Here is a 13,138-nt window from a genome sequence, read left to right on the forward strand (position 1 = left end):
AGATGATTTTAAATGATGATTCTGGTAAATGTGATAGGAAAGATCTGTAAAGAGGCAGTTTCCTCTAGATGAAATTTCTAATGCATAGTCAACATGCCAGGGAATTAAGTAATCCCTCATCTAAAAATGGAATAATGAAGGAAAAAACCAGCAAGATATTGCTCAAATTTTAGTTAATCCCTGCTATGTAGTTAAAGTCTGTGACTGTGCAAGTTTGTGGACAGAGGTTTTAACAGCTCATGCTCCTTTTAAAATATTTTCAGAGGAGATGGCAGTGATGCTTGAGGGTTCATTAACTATTGCTCTTACTGGTGTTTGCAGAGGCAGCTGAGATTGGAAATGTCAGTCTGTCAGTGTGGTGGGGTCTTTCTGAAAAAAAAAAAAAAAGGAGTGCCTCAAAAGCTGTCATCAAACCAGAGATTAAACAGATTCATCTCATTCTTGAAGCCGGCAGCAGCAGTCGAGGGCTCCTCTTAGTACTCTCCCATCTCTTCCTTTCTTCCTTCTTGCTTCCCTGTTACGTTTTCTCAGCCCGTGTCTCTGCTGGGCCTGGAGCTTCCCCAAAATGCCATGAAAAAGAAATTGTGATGTTAGTGAAGTCATGTGCTTGCAGCCTGCAGACCCTTCTATGGCGTGAGAGGAAGATGGTGGGATTCAGCTCTGACAGTTGTAACACCATTTAGTTGGAAGATTTCGAGGGGAGAACATGAGTAATGGAGACAAGAATAGTTGACAGTAAGGAGCAAATGTGAGTTTATGTCCAAGACATAATAGAGATTTTAAGAGCACTGCTCTGCTCGTTGTTTCCAGTCAAGCCTCCAGTTTCGGTCTTGCTCAGCTAAATTATTTCATGTTTTCACTTCAAATTGGACTTCGATAGAGCCACCACAACTAGAGGAATGTCCATCGTCAGATACAGATTAGAAGAATCCTTATTTCTTAACTCTGAATTAAAATGATGATAGGCAATTGTCAATGGCAGTTGCTCTGCTGAACCATCTGTTTGGGAAATTTTGGGGATGTCTTATCTCTATTGTTTTTCTGTTTTTGCACAAATCATTCTCCTAAGGAAAGCTACTAGTAGTCAGTCACCGGCTGAAAGAGTCCTGTTCTCTGTAGCCATTTTTGATTGTTTAATAGTTCACATGCAGAATTTAGTCTTGACTCGAGTTACAGCACTTCACCCTTTTCATAGGGTATTTGTTTTTGCAGTTGAGGTAGTGAAGCTGTGCATGACAATTTCCTTTTGCTATCCCAACTTTAATGTTGCAAGATTCCAGGTGCTGGAAGACTTATTTTGTGTCTTGTATTGCTTGTGTCAGTATCTTGGAAGGCACCATGGTCTGGAAGAAATGCATGCAGGTCTGAATGTAAAAGTTCTGATTTCTTATCCGTGCTTTTTCTTCTCTCCTTGTACTTGCCCAGGAGAAGCATGTGAGCTGTTGGTCCATATTGTAATGAGTATTAGCTTGTGCTCCTTTGTGATCAGATACCTGGCACTGTCCCTGGGAGTCAGGCTAAGTTTACCTCAGTGTTAACACTGGTTAATTTATGGCAAAAATATATGCATTTTTAAAAAATTAGATACCTAATTTTTCATTTCTATCGTATATAGCCATCTTATGTTAATATTTGATTAGTCATCACCAATTAACAGGATATGTATAATTAAATATTTTAATTATAGGATTACTAGCCTGACCTGGGGTAGATGTGTTTCTCATCAAGGCACATGGCTTCATTAACTGATTAGACGCTGGTTGACTCATACACATGAATCCCTTAATTGGACTTTATAATAAGCAGACCGCTATGGTTTCCATCGGCTTACTTCAGACTGCCAGTTTCATTTCTGAGAAGTGCCAGGATGGCTTACATTTCCAGAAGCAAAGATGTGTGGGAGGTAGCTATTTCAAAACGGCAGTGTATGTGTTTCTCTGAGCAATGGCTAAGCTGCAAATCATGTATTTCCCCATCTTTGGCAACGAGTTGGGCTGGAACAGGCTCTGCTGAACCCCGAGTCAGGCAGGTTACGGTGCAGCCGCTGCGTGGGGAAGGTTCAAGGCCAGCCTGCTCTTGTACGCTCTGAAAACCAGTGTCTGTGCGTGGACCGCTGCTGTGGAGTAGGTTCGGTCAGCCTGTTCAGGGGATCTTTCTCTGGGATCATCCTCTGCAGAGATTTAATTTAGGACAAGACTCATTGTTCCATGACTGTATTAATTCATTACACACTACTTTACTTTCTTTTCCTCGTCAAGGCTTCTGCACAGTCAGGCATTCAGAGGTGGAGTACATTATGTTCTGAATGTTAGCTTAGGCCTAATAGATGTTTTTTGTAAAGTCCAAGTTGTAATCTATGACATTGATCAAAAAGAAACCTGTATTGAGGCACACATCAGATAAAATTATTGCAGCATAATAAAAACTTATCACCTGTATACTGTGCAGAAAGCAGCTCACTTTTCTATTAAATGTGAGATGTGGGGACTCTGTACTTATTGAAAACCCAGGAACATTTTCATCATATCTTAAGAGCAGCATGACAGAAATAAAATAGATCCAACTGAGGTAAGCTGTGTATTTGTAATGGCTGTAACACTGGAGTCCAACAAGTGAAAAAACACTGTGAGACAGGGTCTGAAACTCAGATAAGGGAAGTGTGTTAGTTTATACCGCATGTGAGGACGCAAGGCAAGTTAATGGAGCATACCTGGAGGCAGAGGCCAGCAGGTGTTCCTCCTCTGACTCCATTAGATGTTTGGTCAAGGAAAGTCATGATGTTGATAAGCAGTGGATCAGATAAGCTCATTGAAATAACAAGAATATGTACAATGTTTTAGCCACAGCAGTTATCTCTTCCTTGCTGATCCAGGGCAACTAAAACAGAGTAGACATGTTTTCCGTAAGCACAGGACACCATGCAAAAGTAAAAACATGTTCAATAGTCTACTGTCCTGCCAAAAAGATATAGTTATCTTGTTATTTGTTGAATTAATGTCCTTTCAAAATGAACTAAACTGAACTAATGCTTTTTTTTTTCCCCCTTGATCACCATCTTGCACTGGAATGCTGACTGCAGTAATGGCTTTCAGCTGTTAGTCTACTTGCAACACTAATACAAACAATTTACTTTGAATACAGGTTGAATTAAATTTATTTGCAACTTCTTTTAAAAAGAAATACAGAACTTATTCTGCTGTGCATAGGTTTGGGAAGATAAATTGTCTTTTGTATCCTGACCTGATTCAGATTTCAGAGTAGCAGATCCTTCTGCCTCTGACATACCACACAAATTAGGCTTGGGCATCCCACCTTCCAGTCAGTAATGTGCGTTTCATGTGCTACTTTAGAGCCCAGGTCAACATAAAAGAAAGAAAAAGAAAAAAAAAAAAGGCACTACGCTACCTGAACTTCTTAAGGTTTTCCACACACTATTTTCTTCTAAGATGAAATTTATAAAGTTATTAATACAAATAGTATTCTGACTAATTCTTTAAAAATGGCTGAGTACTTTGAATTTACAGCATGCATCTAATGGTTGGGCTCATTTTGTTTGGATTTGTATTGTTGGTGTACACTAATTTACATATAAATTGTTATCCATGTGGAAAGAGAGGGAAGCACGGTACGGTGCTTTCATCTACCGCCTTCCGTCATCAGAGACACAGTATACATGCTGTGCCATAAAAAAACTCCCTCCTTCTCAGGGAGGAAATGGGTTGAACCCACGTTTGCTTGTTTTCTATCAGCAGCTGCTTCAGTGAGTTTGTGCAGGGAGGATGAAGGAGGCACATAGGAGAAACTAAATAAGATGACAGGTGAAGCCTGCAGTTGTTTAGGATGGTGTGTACTCTACATGTATCTCTATATGACCCAGCTGTGGCTGGAAAGAAGCTGTTGTTTCATTTTCTATTCAGTACTGCCAGCAGGAGGGGTTCTTACAGGGAACAAAGGGAATTTGTCCTTTACTTGATGCTCATTTTGATTAAGAAAATGCATATATGCAATAGAATGGGAAATATCACACAGCTTGGTGGTGACCCCAGCTGAAAGCAATATACCTTCAATCTGCCCAAAGGGATGCCTCAGCAAGGAAGTTCTAATATTTTCCTAAAATATTTGTTGTGAATACAACAGATTCACAGTCGGAGAGTGAGCCTTCTCCTGTGAAACGGCCACGGCTACTGGATGACAGTAATGACAGGCCTGAAGAAACCAGTCGATCCAAACAGAAGAGTAGACGCCGATGCTTCCAGTGCCAAACAAAACTGGAGCTAGTACAGCAGGAACTGGGATCATGTCGCTGTGGTGAGTACTGTCTGTCAGTAGCGTCTGGCTTTCTAACGCAGCCGCGCTCGGATCCGTATCGGAGCTGGAAATACAGAGAACACTTGCATTTTTTTATCTTTCAAAGATACTTTAAACAGAAGCTGTAGTTTCCGCTGATAGCAAAAAGTTATAATTAGTTCCTGTCTAATTTCCCCTTTAAAACTTTGGCCTTGGTGTACTGCCTTGTCTCAAGAGATCTTGGATATTAATGAATTTAGATTCAGAAGTCCCTGTAAGGCCAGAGAGCATCATACCCACTTGACAGAAGAAGAAACACAAAGCACGTTGGTAAATATGCAAAGATGACAAGGTTTTTACAGAGCTTAAAGAGACATAGGTCAGCATTTACAGTTCTGCATTTTATAATTACTTTATTATTAAAAGTTTAAAAAAACCTCTAACTGGAAATATTTTCATTCTCACAGCTTTTGCAAGAGGGAAAACTTGTTCACCATACACTTAAAATCATCCAGCCTGGCTTTTCTGAAGCTGATGGCACTGTTAAGCGAATTGAATAGAGGATGAAATCTCATGCTGACAGCCAGTTTGGGGGTTCATATTACATACAAATAATCTTTCTGAAATAATAATTAATGTGATTGGATTCCAGAGGAGATGCTCTCTCTCCTTCGTGGAACAATTGTGTTCATAACTGGTTTAAATGTGCTCAACAGACCCAGTGATAATGCACATAGTAGTTACACCTGCTGATTATTTTTTTCATACAGTCACGTATTGAAAGCTTACGCTTGTGCTCTCTGACCATGCTTGTATTGATACATTTGGAGAAGTTTGTTTAGTTACTTCATTGTGTCTCAGCAGGGGAATAATTTCCAAAAGATTTGCATAGAAGATAGGTTCAATTCCTATTGCACCCATGAAATGTAGAATATTCTGTTAAAATGTTTTCTGGATAGAAGGCACATCCTTCTGAGCAGCAGGGGGGAGAGAAAAGATTGGCTAAGCTCGTTGCAAAGACCTAGTTAATTAATTCTATCTTGAATAACAAATATCAATTGAAGAGAAGCAGTAGAAAGCCGCAAAGATTCCATGTTATCCTTTGTTATTTTCTTCCGCGTCTGTCTGTCTCCAGCCCTTAGGAATTTGTGTTCTGTTGTGCTCTTTCGGACACGAGACAGGCCTTGTTTCAGATATTGGAGCACTGACATAGAACTAACATACGTTATCTTTGAACCCACCAAACGTAAAATTAAAAGCTGTAATGTTCAAATTCTTGTTAAGGGAATCATGTGTCTGGATACTTTGAAGTAGCCAGTAATATTTTTATCAAACTGAAGAAATTCAGCACCATCAATGACAGGTTTTGGTACGGCTCTTTCTGCTCAGCGTGGTAGAGGCAGGAGTTTCTGCTCTTGCTCTGCTGCTGTCACACATCAAATGACTGAGGCTGCTCACAGGTACCTGACTGAAATAAAAGAATCCTCCCTAATATTGAGAGCAAGAGAGAGTTTTACAAGTTTTGGGGAGAACTGGAGAAAAGATGACTTAGCTATTATCCTGTATCATTAAACTTTCCTGGATTCTGAAAAATTGGAGCTATGTACAAGCAACAAAGTTGAAAACAACTTTTTAAAAGTCCTTCCATCGATGAGTAATGTTTTTAAAATAATAAAATAAGACCCGCCTTTTTTAATTGCAAACTGGATGACAAACCTATCTAGTTGGGTCCTCTCAAGTTTTCTTGAAGTAGTTCCATAAAACAACATTGTTGCAATATAAATGTTGTAGGAATTCTTCTTTAAATTGTTTCTGCTGCATATACAGCTTTATGGAAATACTTCGGTTAAAGTTCATAAAATGTGTTAATAAAAAATGAATATGAAAAAAAAATTCAGCGTTCCTCAACAATAAGTGAGGAAATAAAAATTTACATTCCTGTATTGCATCCTATATAGTTTAAAGGATATATAATAAACATTTCTATTCCACACATTTAATGGGAGAAGTGGGAGGCAGGATTCTATTTCCATGTTTACAAGAGGGCTGAAAAGACCAGCGATCTTTGGTTTATCTGTGTGGTTATAATGTTTCATTAATACTGAATTCAGGACCTGCTTTATCTATAATGAAATGCTCTCATGTGATGTGAACATAGGCACACCCTGCACGGCTTACTTGTCATAGTAATATTAATAAGAAGCAAATGAAACCCCACCACTGTGCAACACAGGTCATTTCAGCTTTGCATCACCCGAACCGCTTTACCAGTACTCATCAGCATTTTTAAAGCAGCTGCCTTAGAAACCATTCTCACTGGCTTTGCCCTTCTGTCTGTAAAACTAGGTTGCTTTAGGTCATGAATGACAAGCCAGATGAAAAACCCTGGGGGCAGGGGGGTGTTGGGAAATGGGACAGGATAAATGTGTTAAAATTCTCATTTAAAAGATTTTCTAAATCCATGTGTGATCAGGTTATCTTTTTTGTCAGAATGCAAAGCACAGGTAATGATGCATGTTTAACTGGAAGTGTTCAAAATATAATTATGTAAAATAAGCACATATATTCTTCAAAAGTAATGGTCAAGGTAAAACATTGTTTGATACTTAACTCTTTAAGACTCCACAGAACAGCAATTTTATTGTTCGCTGTTACACATCTTCTTGTCCCAATGTTAAAAGTACTGGAAATCATCTCCTTTTTTTGATGCTGTGTCCTGGTGAGTCTTCCAGTGAGATTTTTAGTGAGACATAGTAGAAAAAAAAATCTGTACATACTGGACAATGTTTTAATATAGACATACGTGCAAATATTAATCCAGCATAACTGGGACTTGTGCAGTGGGGCACAACCTCTGTAAAAGGGGACAGAGAGGGCTGCTGCTTTACACCAAATTGGGAGATCTCTGGTAGACTCTGCTGTATTGGCCCTGCTCTCTCCTGTAAAGCCTGTCCAGAGAGAGGTGATGCTGCTGAGCTCGTTCCCTTGACACGACATGGAATTTTAGACAGATTTGACAGTGCTGCAGGACTTTGCCATGAAGAAAACAACTCACTACTGAGAAAGGAGTTCCAATAAGGGTTCTTCAGATTCAAACACAACATTTTTCAGATGTAGAAAGATTTGTTTATTTTCATACACGTATACTCTCAAGTTCTTTTCATTTTGCTTCCGCTCTGTACAAGTTATTAACTGCTGACAAGAAATTCACATCTCATAAATAATGCTTAAGAGCCATTGCTATATAAATTGAATGTGTTATGAATTGTGATGGGCCTTTTTGTAGCGTTCTATGCCTGGAGCAGGAAGAACAGAGGATGTCATTTTCATTAATTTCTAATGAGGTGCCAATTAAAGCCAAGGAAGGAACTCAGAAGGGAAGAGTCACAGAGCTCCCCCGAATCCTGTACCCTGGGGCTGTCAAGCGAGCGTGCTGCCAAGCCTCCTCTGAAAGTTCCAGTAAATTACAAACTCATCCAGAGCACATACAGACAAATTCAGCTTCCCTTTGATCTTCAAAAGAGCAATTTGTAAGACGAGTTCTGAGCCTTTTCACATGGTGAACTGGGAGAAGTGATAGGAATTGTTAATTGCTGAGGCACTTTGGAAGCTTCACTGCGAAAGAGAAATTTTTAAAATGAATTCTCATTTTGTGCCTCTCTGACTGGATAACCTTTAAATCAACACTACTAGAACAAAACCAGCTTCCTGTGAAACGTTTCTAGATGACAGTTACACTGGGCATGTTTTCCAGACAGCAATGTTCTCTGGTTTGGGGTGAGCCTTTCAATAGCTTACTATCTTACAATGGATAACTGTTGTATTGAAATAAAGTATTTCTTTAATATTAGATACAGTGAACAGTTACATCATCAAGGAATTACAGGAATCATATTATTTGAGTTACATTCTATGACAGCATTTCTGCAGGAAAATGGAAGCAGTCTGAAATCAATTGCCTGTGATCCTTGATCTGAAAACTGAGTTGTCAGTTCAGTGATGTGATAAGCAGGTGGTTACCACAGACTTGCTTTAAAACCAGGGGCAGCAATTTGTGAGTGAAAGTAGCTATATAACATGGAGTTCTGGAAATGTGTTTTAGAAAAATACGGTTTGATTATTTGCAAATTACACAATAAATTTATGGGCCTTATCTTAATTACTTGACTAGATGTATATTGCTACTACATAAAGTTGTGTACATTTTTAAAAGATACCGAATTGCAAACTTCTAAGCCATAGAAATTATTTGCACAGAAAGCCTAGCTTAATTTTATAGCAGAGGCTTAGTATTTTACAGGAGAAAGTAGTTCTGTTATCACTTGCTGTGTAAAGCCAACACACACAAGTCTGCAGTTGTCTTTAATATGGTTGGAGTTACATAAGATGTACAAGAATATTCTAGATGATAAGTGAAGAAATTTCACACCTGTCATGTCAGATCCAGTCCTAAATTAGTACAGTGTGCCAGCTCTTCAGCAGCTTTCGTGTGTATGATGGTTTGCTATTTGTAGGCCACATCCTAATGGACACATCTGCAGCTTGGGCTCCACATATCCAGAACTCTTGGCAATCAATGGGGTGGCCAAGATAATGGGCTCTGGAAAGTAAGCCTAGCTTTAGCTTCCAGTAGCAGTACCTTAGACAGATGTTGCCAAATTGTTTGTGTACTTCTCAGCAATCTCAGGTTTTTCATGTTCTTTGGCCAGAATAGATGCTTAATAGGTTGGGAAGATGTTGAAACCTTCTAGTTTGATCAGAGTTAAAAACTAACTGCTCGGTTGTGGTGCAATCTGATCAAACAATTGTTAGTGGTATTTCTTGCCTATGTGGACCGGAAAGCTTTTCCTGGAGTTGGACTGGCCTAGGTTGTGTAGTAATAAGTTATAATTTCCCAGAATGTGGACAGACTCAAACAGTTGTGTATTGATTGCTGCTCTTGGTGGAGACTCTGCAGTAACTACTACCTCGGGCATGGGTGAAGGTAAAACATGGTAGTTTGCAATTTTTATAAGTGAGATGTTGGCAAATATTCACATTTTCTTTTTCTTGATTGAAGGGATGTGTATTCACAAGTGACCTCTACAGCGCTAAGACTTTGAGTCGGGAAATGAGAGCTTATCTTTGCCAATGAACCAGAGTGCTGCCTCACGCTGCTAAGTCATAGAATGAGGGAGCAGCACCTTGTTGGGGCACACCACAGACCACTCCTTTATTAGGGCATAACTTTCCTTCCTAATTAGTTAGGAACTTCATGTGGATATAACTTTATCCATATAGATCTCTGTCCACTGCTTGTTGTGATGGAGATCTAGCTACTAAAGCATGGCTCTAGAAAAAGGACACAGATTTTAGTCTTTCCAGTATACAATGTGCTGGGTGTCTCAGAGAGGATGCTGGAGGTGACTTTAATACAAACTAGATAAATGCCATGTCAAATTTTTATTAGAAGTTGGTGAAATGCTTCATCAAGATGTGATCAAAGCGGGTAAGACTGTCTTGATAAAATGGTTTCTAGTTCTAACAAGTTTAATAGCAAGCTGCTTGTTCTTGCTTAGCAACACAGAAAATCAGCATGCCTGAATAGTCAGTGACTCAATTTGTACCACTTTGTGGCTTGTTTCTCATAAGGTTAACACATAAAACCACTTGAGATTCTTCATTCTTTTCTTAGATTAGAGGAGGGGACAGGAAAAACAGAAAATAAAGAAGGTGATAATAGTACAAGATATGCATGTTGCACGGTACATTTGCCTTGGATGACAAATTCAGCCATATAGGAAAATACAAGAAAGATAAAAGAGAAGTCAGGCTGTGAATGAGTATAAAATAAGGGAGGTAAAGCAACAAACTAAGTATTTGAGTAATCTTAAGATTACTTGCCTAGAGGGGAAAAAAATACATGTAAGTGAATGTTTAACTACATTGATTCAAAACAAACAGAAAAAATGGGGGGAGTGGGACAAGCAATTATAAATACCTATTAAGAAAATGAAAGGAATCATTGACAGAAACAGAGGTACTCAGGTTGATTATTAAAATAAGAGAAAAAAAATAAATATTTAAGGCAGCTCATCAAAAGCTCATCATGCCCAAAAATGTATGTGAAGTCTTCATATTAATTTCTGTACAGCTATCAGTGCACCACATTCTTTTGTATGTGAACGGTGATCATGAGGGAAGCTACTCATGGGAACAAAATTACAAATTTGAGAAGTCATTTGAAAAAAGTAGCTCAGAGGGAAAGCTGACAGAATAAACCTGGGGGGAACAAACTGGCATTATATCTCTTACAAAATATCCTACTTCCTAAACCAGCTCCTGAATTAAGTCTGGTGTGTTCTAAAGATAATTTGGTGCTTGCTAAATTATATACATATATATATTACTAACAGCGGAAAGGACTTCCAAACATTGATGAGTAAATGCAAATTCAAGGACATCCGGCCACCATGGGAAAGCATTATAAGCAAGTTGTAAAAATCTTTAATCTTGGCAGGGGCAGGAACATACTTTTTAAAAAATATTTGACAAACATACCTTTTAAACTATTTTGGAAACTTGTCTTATGTGTATATGTACAGGTATATACACACAAACACGTAAGCGTGGTTAAGAAGTATAAAAAAGAGAGATCTGGTATGTTACTATGCTTAGTTTCCCACATCCCTATTTTTAACTTAGATCTGTAATCTTAATCTTAAATCTGTAATAACCTGGGGGAATTTTTCTTTAAAAGTGTCTATTGCTTTATATCTGTTTTGGTCTTCCACTAAGCAGAGGTCTAAGAGGAAGAACAGACTCATATGAAGCACTGAGCATTTCTGTTAGCCATCAGAAACAAAATGTGTCCACCCAGAAAAGACTGTACCCTTTTTACAGATACTGTGGGAGCAAGTCTCACTGCAATTCAATAACAAAACAGGTAAAAGAAAAACAGCTGCAGATTCTTAGCTTGTGTAACAGAGCTGCTCGTTCATAAACACAGGAGATGCCGCACTTGTTTGGATTGTGCCAGAATAAATTTGGAATTATTTTATTTACTCAATTAATGTAGAAATTATCTTAAAAAGAACAAGAAAAAGACACACACTTGAAAAAGAAAAGAAAAGAAAAGAGAAATGCCAATTTTTTATTCTTTGTACAAAGTAGTCCAACATGTATTGAAACTAATGTTTCTCTTAAAAGTCAGTAAAATATTAAATCATGGTTTCATGGAAATTCTTCCGTGGAGAAGAATTTGTAATGGCACAGGTAAATTCACTTTCTAGATGGATAAGGTTTATCTGCTACAAACCAAAATGTCTTCAGGACATGATTATGTATTGGTACAATAGATGTACTTCCATTGATGAAAATTAAATATGCACACTGCTGCTGGAGATTGGGTCAACCGGTTCAATAAGAAGTATTAAAGGAAAAATAAATCTTACTAGTAACTAGTTACATACTATAATTCTGGGAAGTCTTCCTGTGAGACCTTAAGATGTACCGTATTCAGCTGTCTTCTGGTGACTGTTCTCCTAGGACAGTTGCTCCCAGAATAGTGCTTTTGCCTCAGCCATTCCAGTAATGCCTAAAATCTTAGCTGAAATCATTTCTGAAAGCATTAAAAAAAAAAGAAATCCTAGGATTCTTAACTTGATAGGGAATCGAAGCTGTTAACTAATGTTGGTCTCTCTGAGTAATATGTATTCTGAAAATACTAGAAATAACATAATTAAAAGCAGTTGACTAATTGGTGTATCATGGGTTCCAAGGATAGGACCAAGAAAAACACTTTAGTGTCTAGGCTTTAGGAAAGCTATCCGCAGCTTTAAAAGCGTAAATGGAGTTCATGGCCTGCTTATAGTTCGGAATAAAGAAGTACAGTTTAAGAAGGCTCTAGTATATTCCCCCCAGTTTGTTCAGCTAAGGTGGGCTTCTTACAGCATGTGCTCATTTCTTCCACTGTGCTACCTAAGGTTCTGCAGCAGGCGATTCTCTTGATTTAATAATGTATACTGAGCCTATGGTCCCAGTTAATATTTGTAATTGAAATGAGTCCGTCTCTTAAGCCCTCAAGTTCTTCTTAAATAAAACAAGTTAGTGTGGTCCTTTTAAAAACAAAACAAAATAAACAAAAAGCGGTTTTATTGTGACACTACTGATGTGGCACGTCCTTCAGTATATAACCTTCAGGTGAATTTTCATGTGGAAACTACAGTATGAGGAATTTTAAAAAGGCATTTTGTTGATGTGCCACATTAAGTCTCTTCTTACCTGTACTCTGGTTACAGAAGAAAGAAGCATATGCATGAAGTGAAAGATTATGCAATTTTTAATTGTCTTGTATGCACAAGAGATACATGGCCTAGTGAACCTGAACATAAAAATCTAGCTGAGGCTACCTTATTTCTAATTCCATCTCTTTCAACACCTTTAGGGAAGTAATTTGCTCTGTCTTCGAGTTATTTTTTCTTATCAGAAAATTGAAGATAATAGCCACCTACCTGCCAGATGTTAAAGGAAACATTTTTGAAGGTTAAAGTACTCTACCCTTGTAATCAGAATTGTTTCTGTACAGTGTTCTGATTTATTCAGAGTCTCACAAGCAGCTTCCTCAGGACTGTGCACTTTGGGAGCTTCTCTGGTCAGCAGGAAGCTGCTGCAGTCTGGTCTCAGAAGGAAAGATGCTGCCTAGAGATCTTTCCCCTCAAAGTGAATCCATCTTTGTCCCTATGTTAGCAAATAGCTGTTCACATAAGTACTGATTTTACTAATGTGCTTAATATTTAAAGTAAACAGAGAAGCCCCCCAAATATGCTTTAATCATCAGACAAATCCTGAGGCAATATCACCAGATAGTTCA

The 13,138-nt window shown here is 38.2% G+C and overlaps 1 protein-coding gene across 2 annotated transcripts in view; it reads left to right on the plus strand.

Annotated features, from left to right (window-relative positions):
- The window catches only part of ZFAND3 (zinc finger AN1-type containing 3), a 138,417-nt gene that overhangs the window by 112,304 nt on the left and 12,975 nt on the right, over positions 1–13,138 (plus strand). Inside the window, exons 6-7 of one of the 2 annotated variants that reach the window (XM_080342658.1) lie at positions 4,138–4,308; positions 4,755–5,969. In XM_080342658.1, the coding sequence (XP_080198784.1) occupies positions 4,138–4,308; positions 4,755–4,792 (209 nt within the window). In that variant the 3' untranslated portion in view covers positions 4,793–5,969. Of the gene's footprint in view, positions 1–4,137; positions 4,309–4,754; positions 5,970–13,138 lie in introns of those variants that run through there. The other variant, XM_080342657.1, reaches the window with a different exon arrangement.

This window comes from Nesoenas mayeri (genome assembly GCF_963082525.1).
Source record: "Nesoenas mayeri genome assembly, chromosome: 3".
Taxonomy (NCBI): domain Eukaryota; kingdom Metazoa; phylum Chordata; class Aves; order Columbiformes; family Columbidae; genus Nesoenas; species Nesoenas mayeri.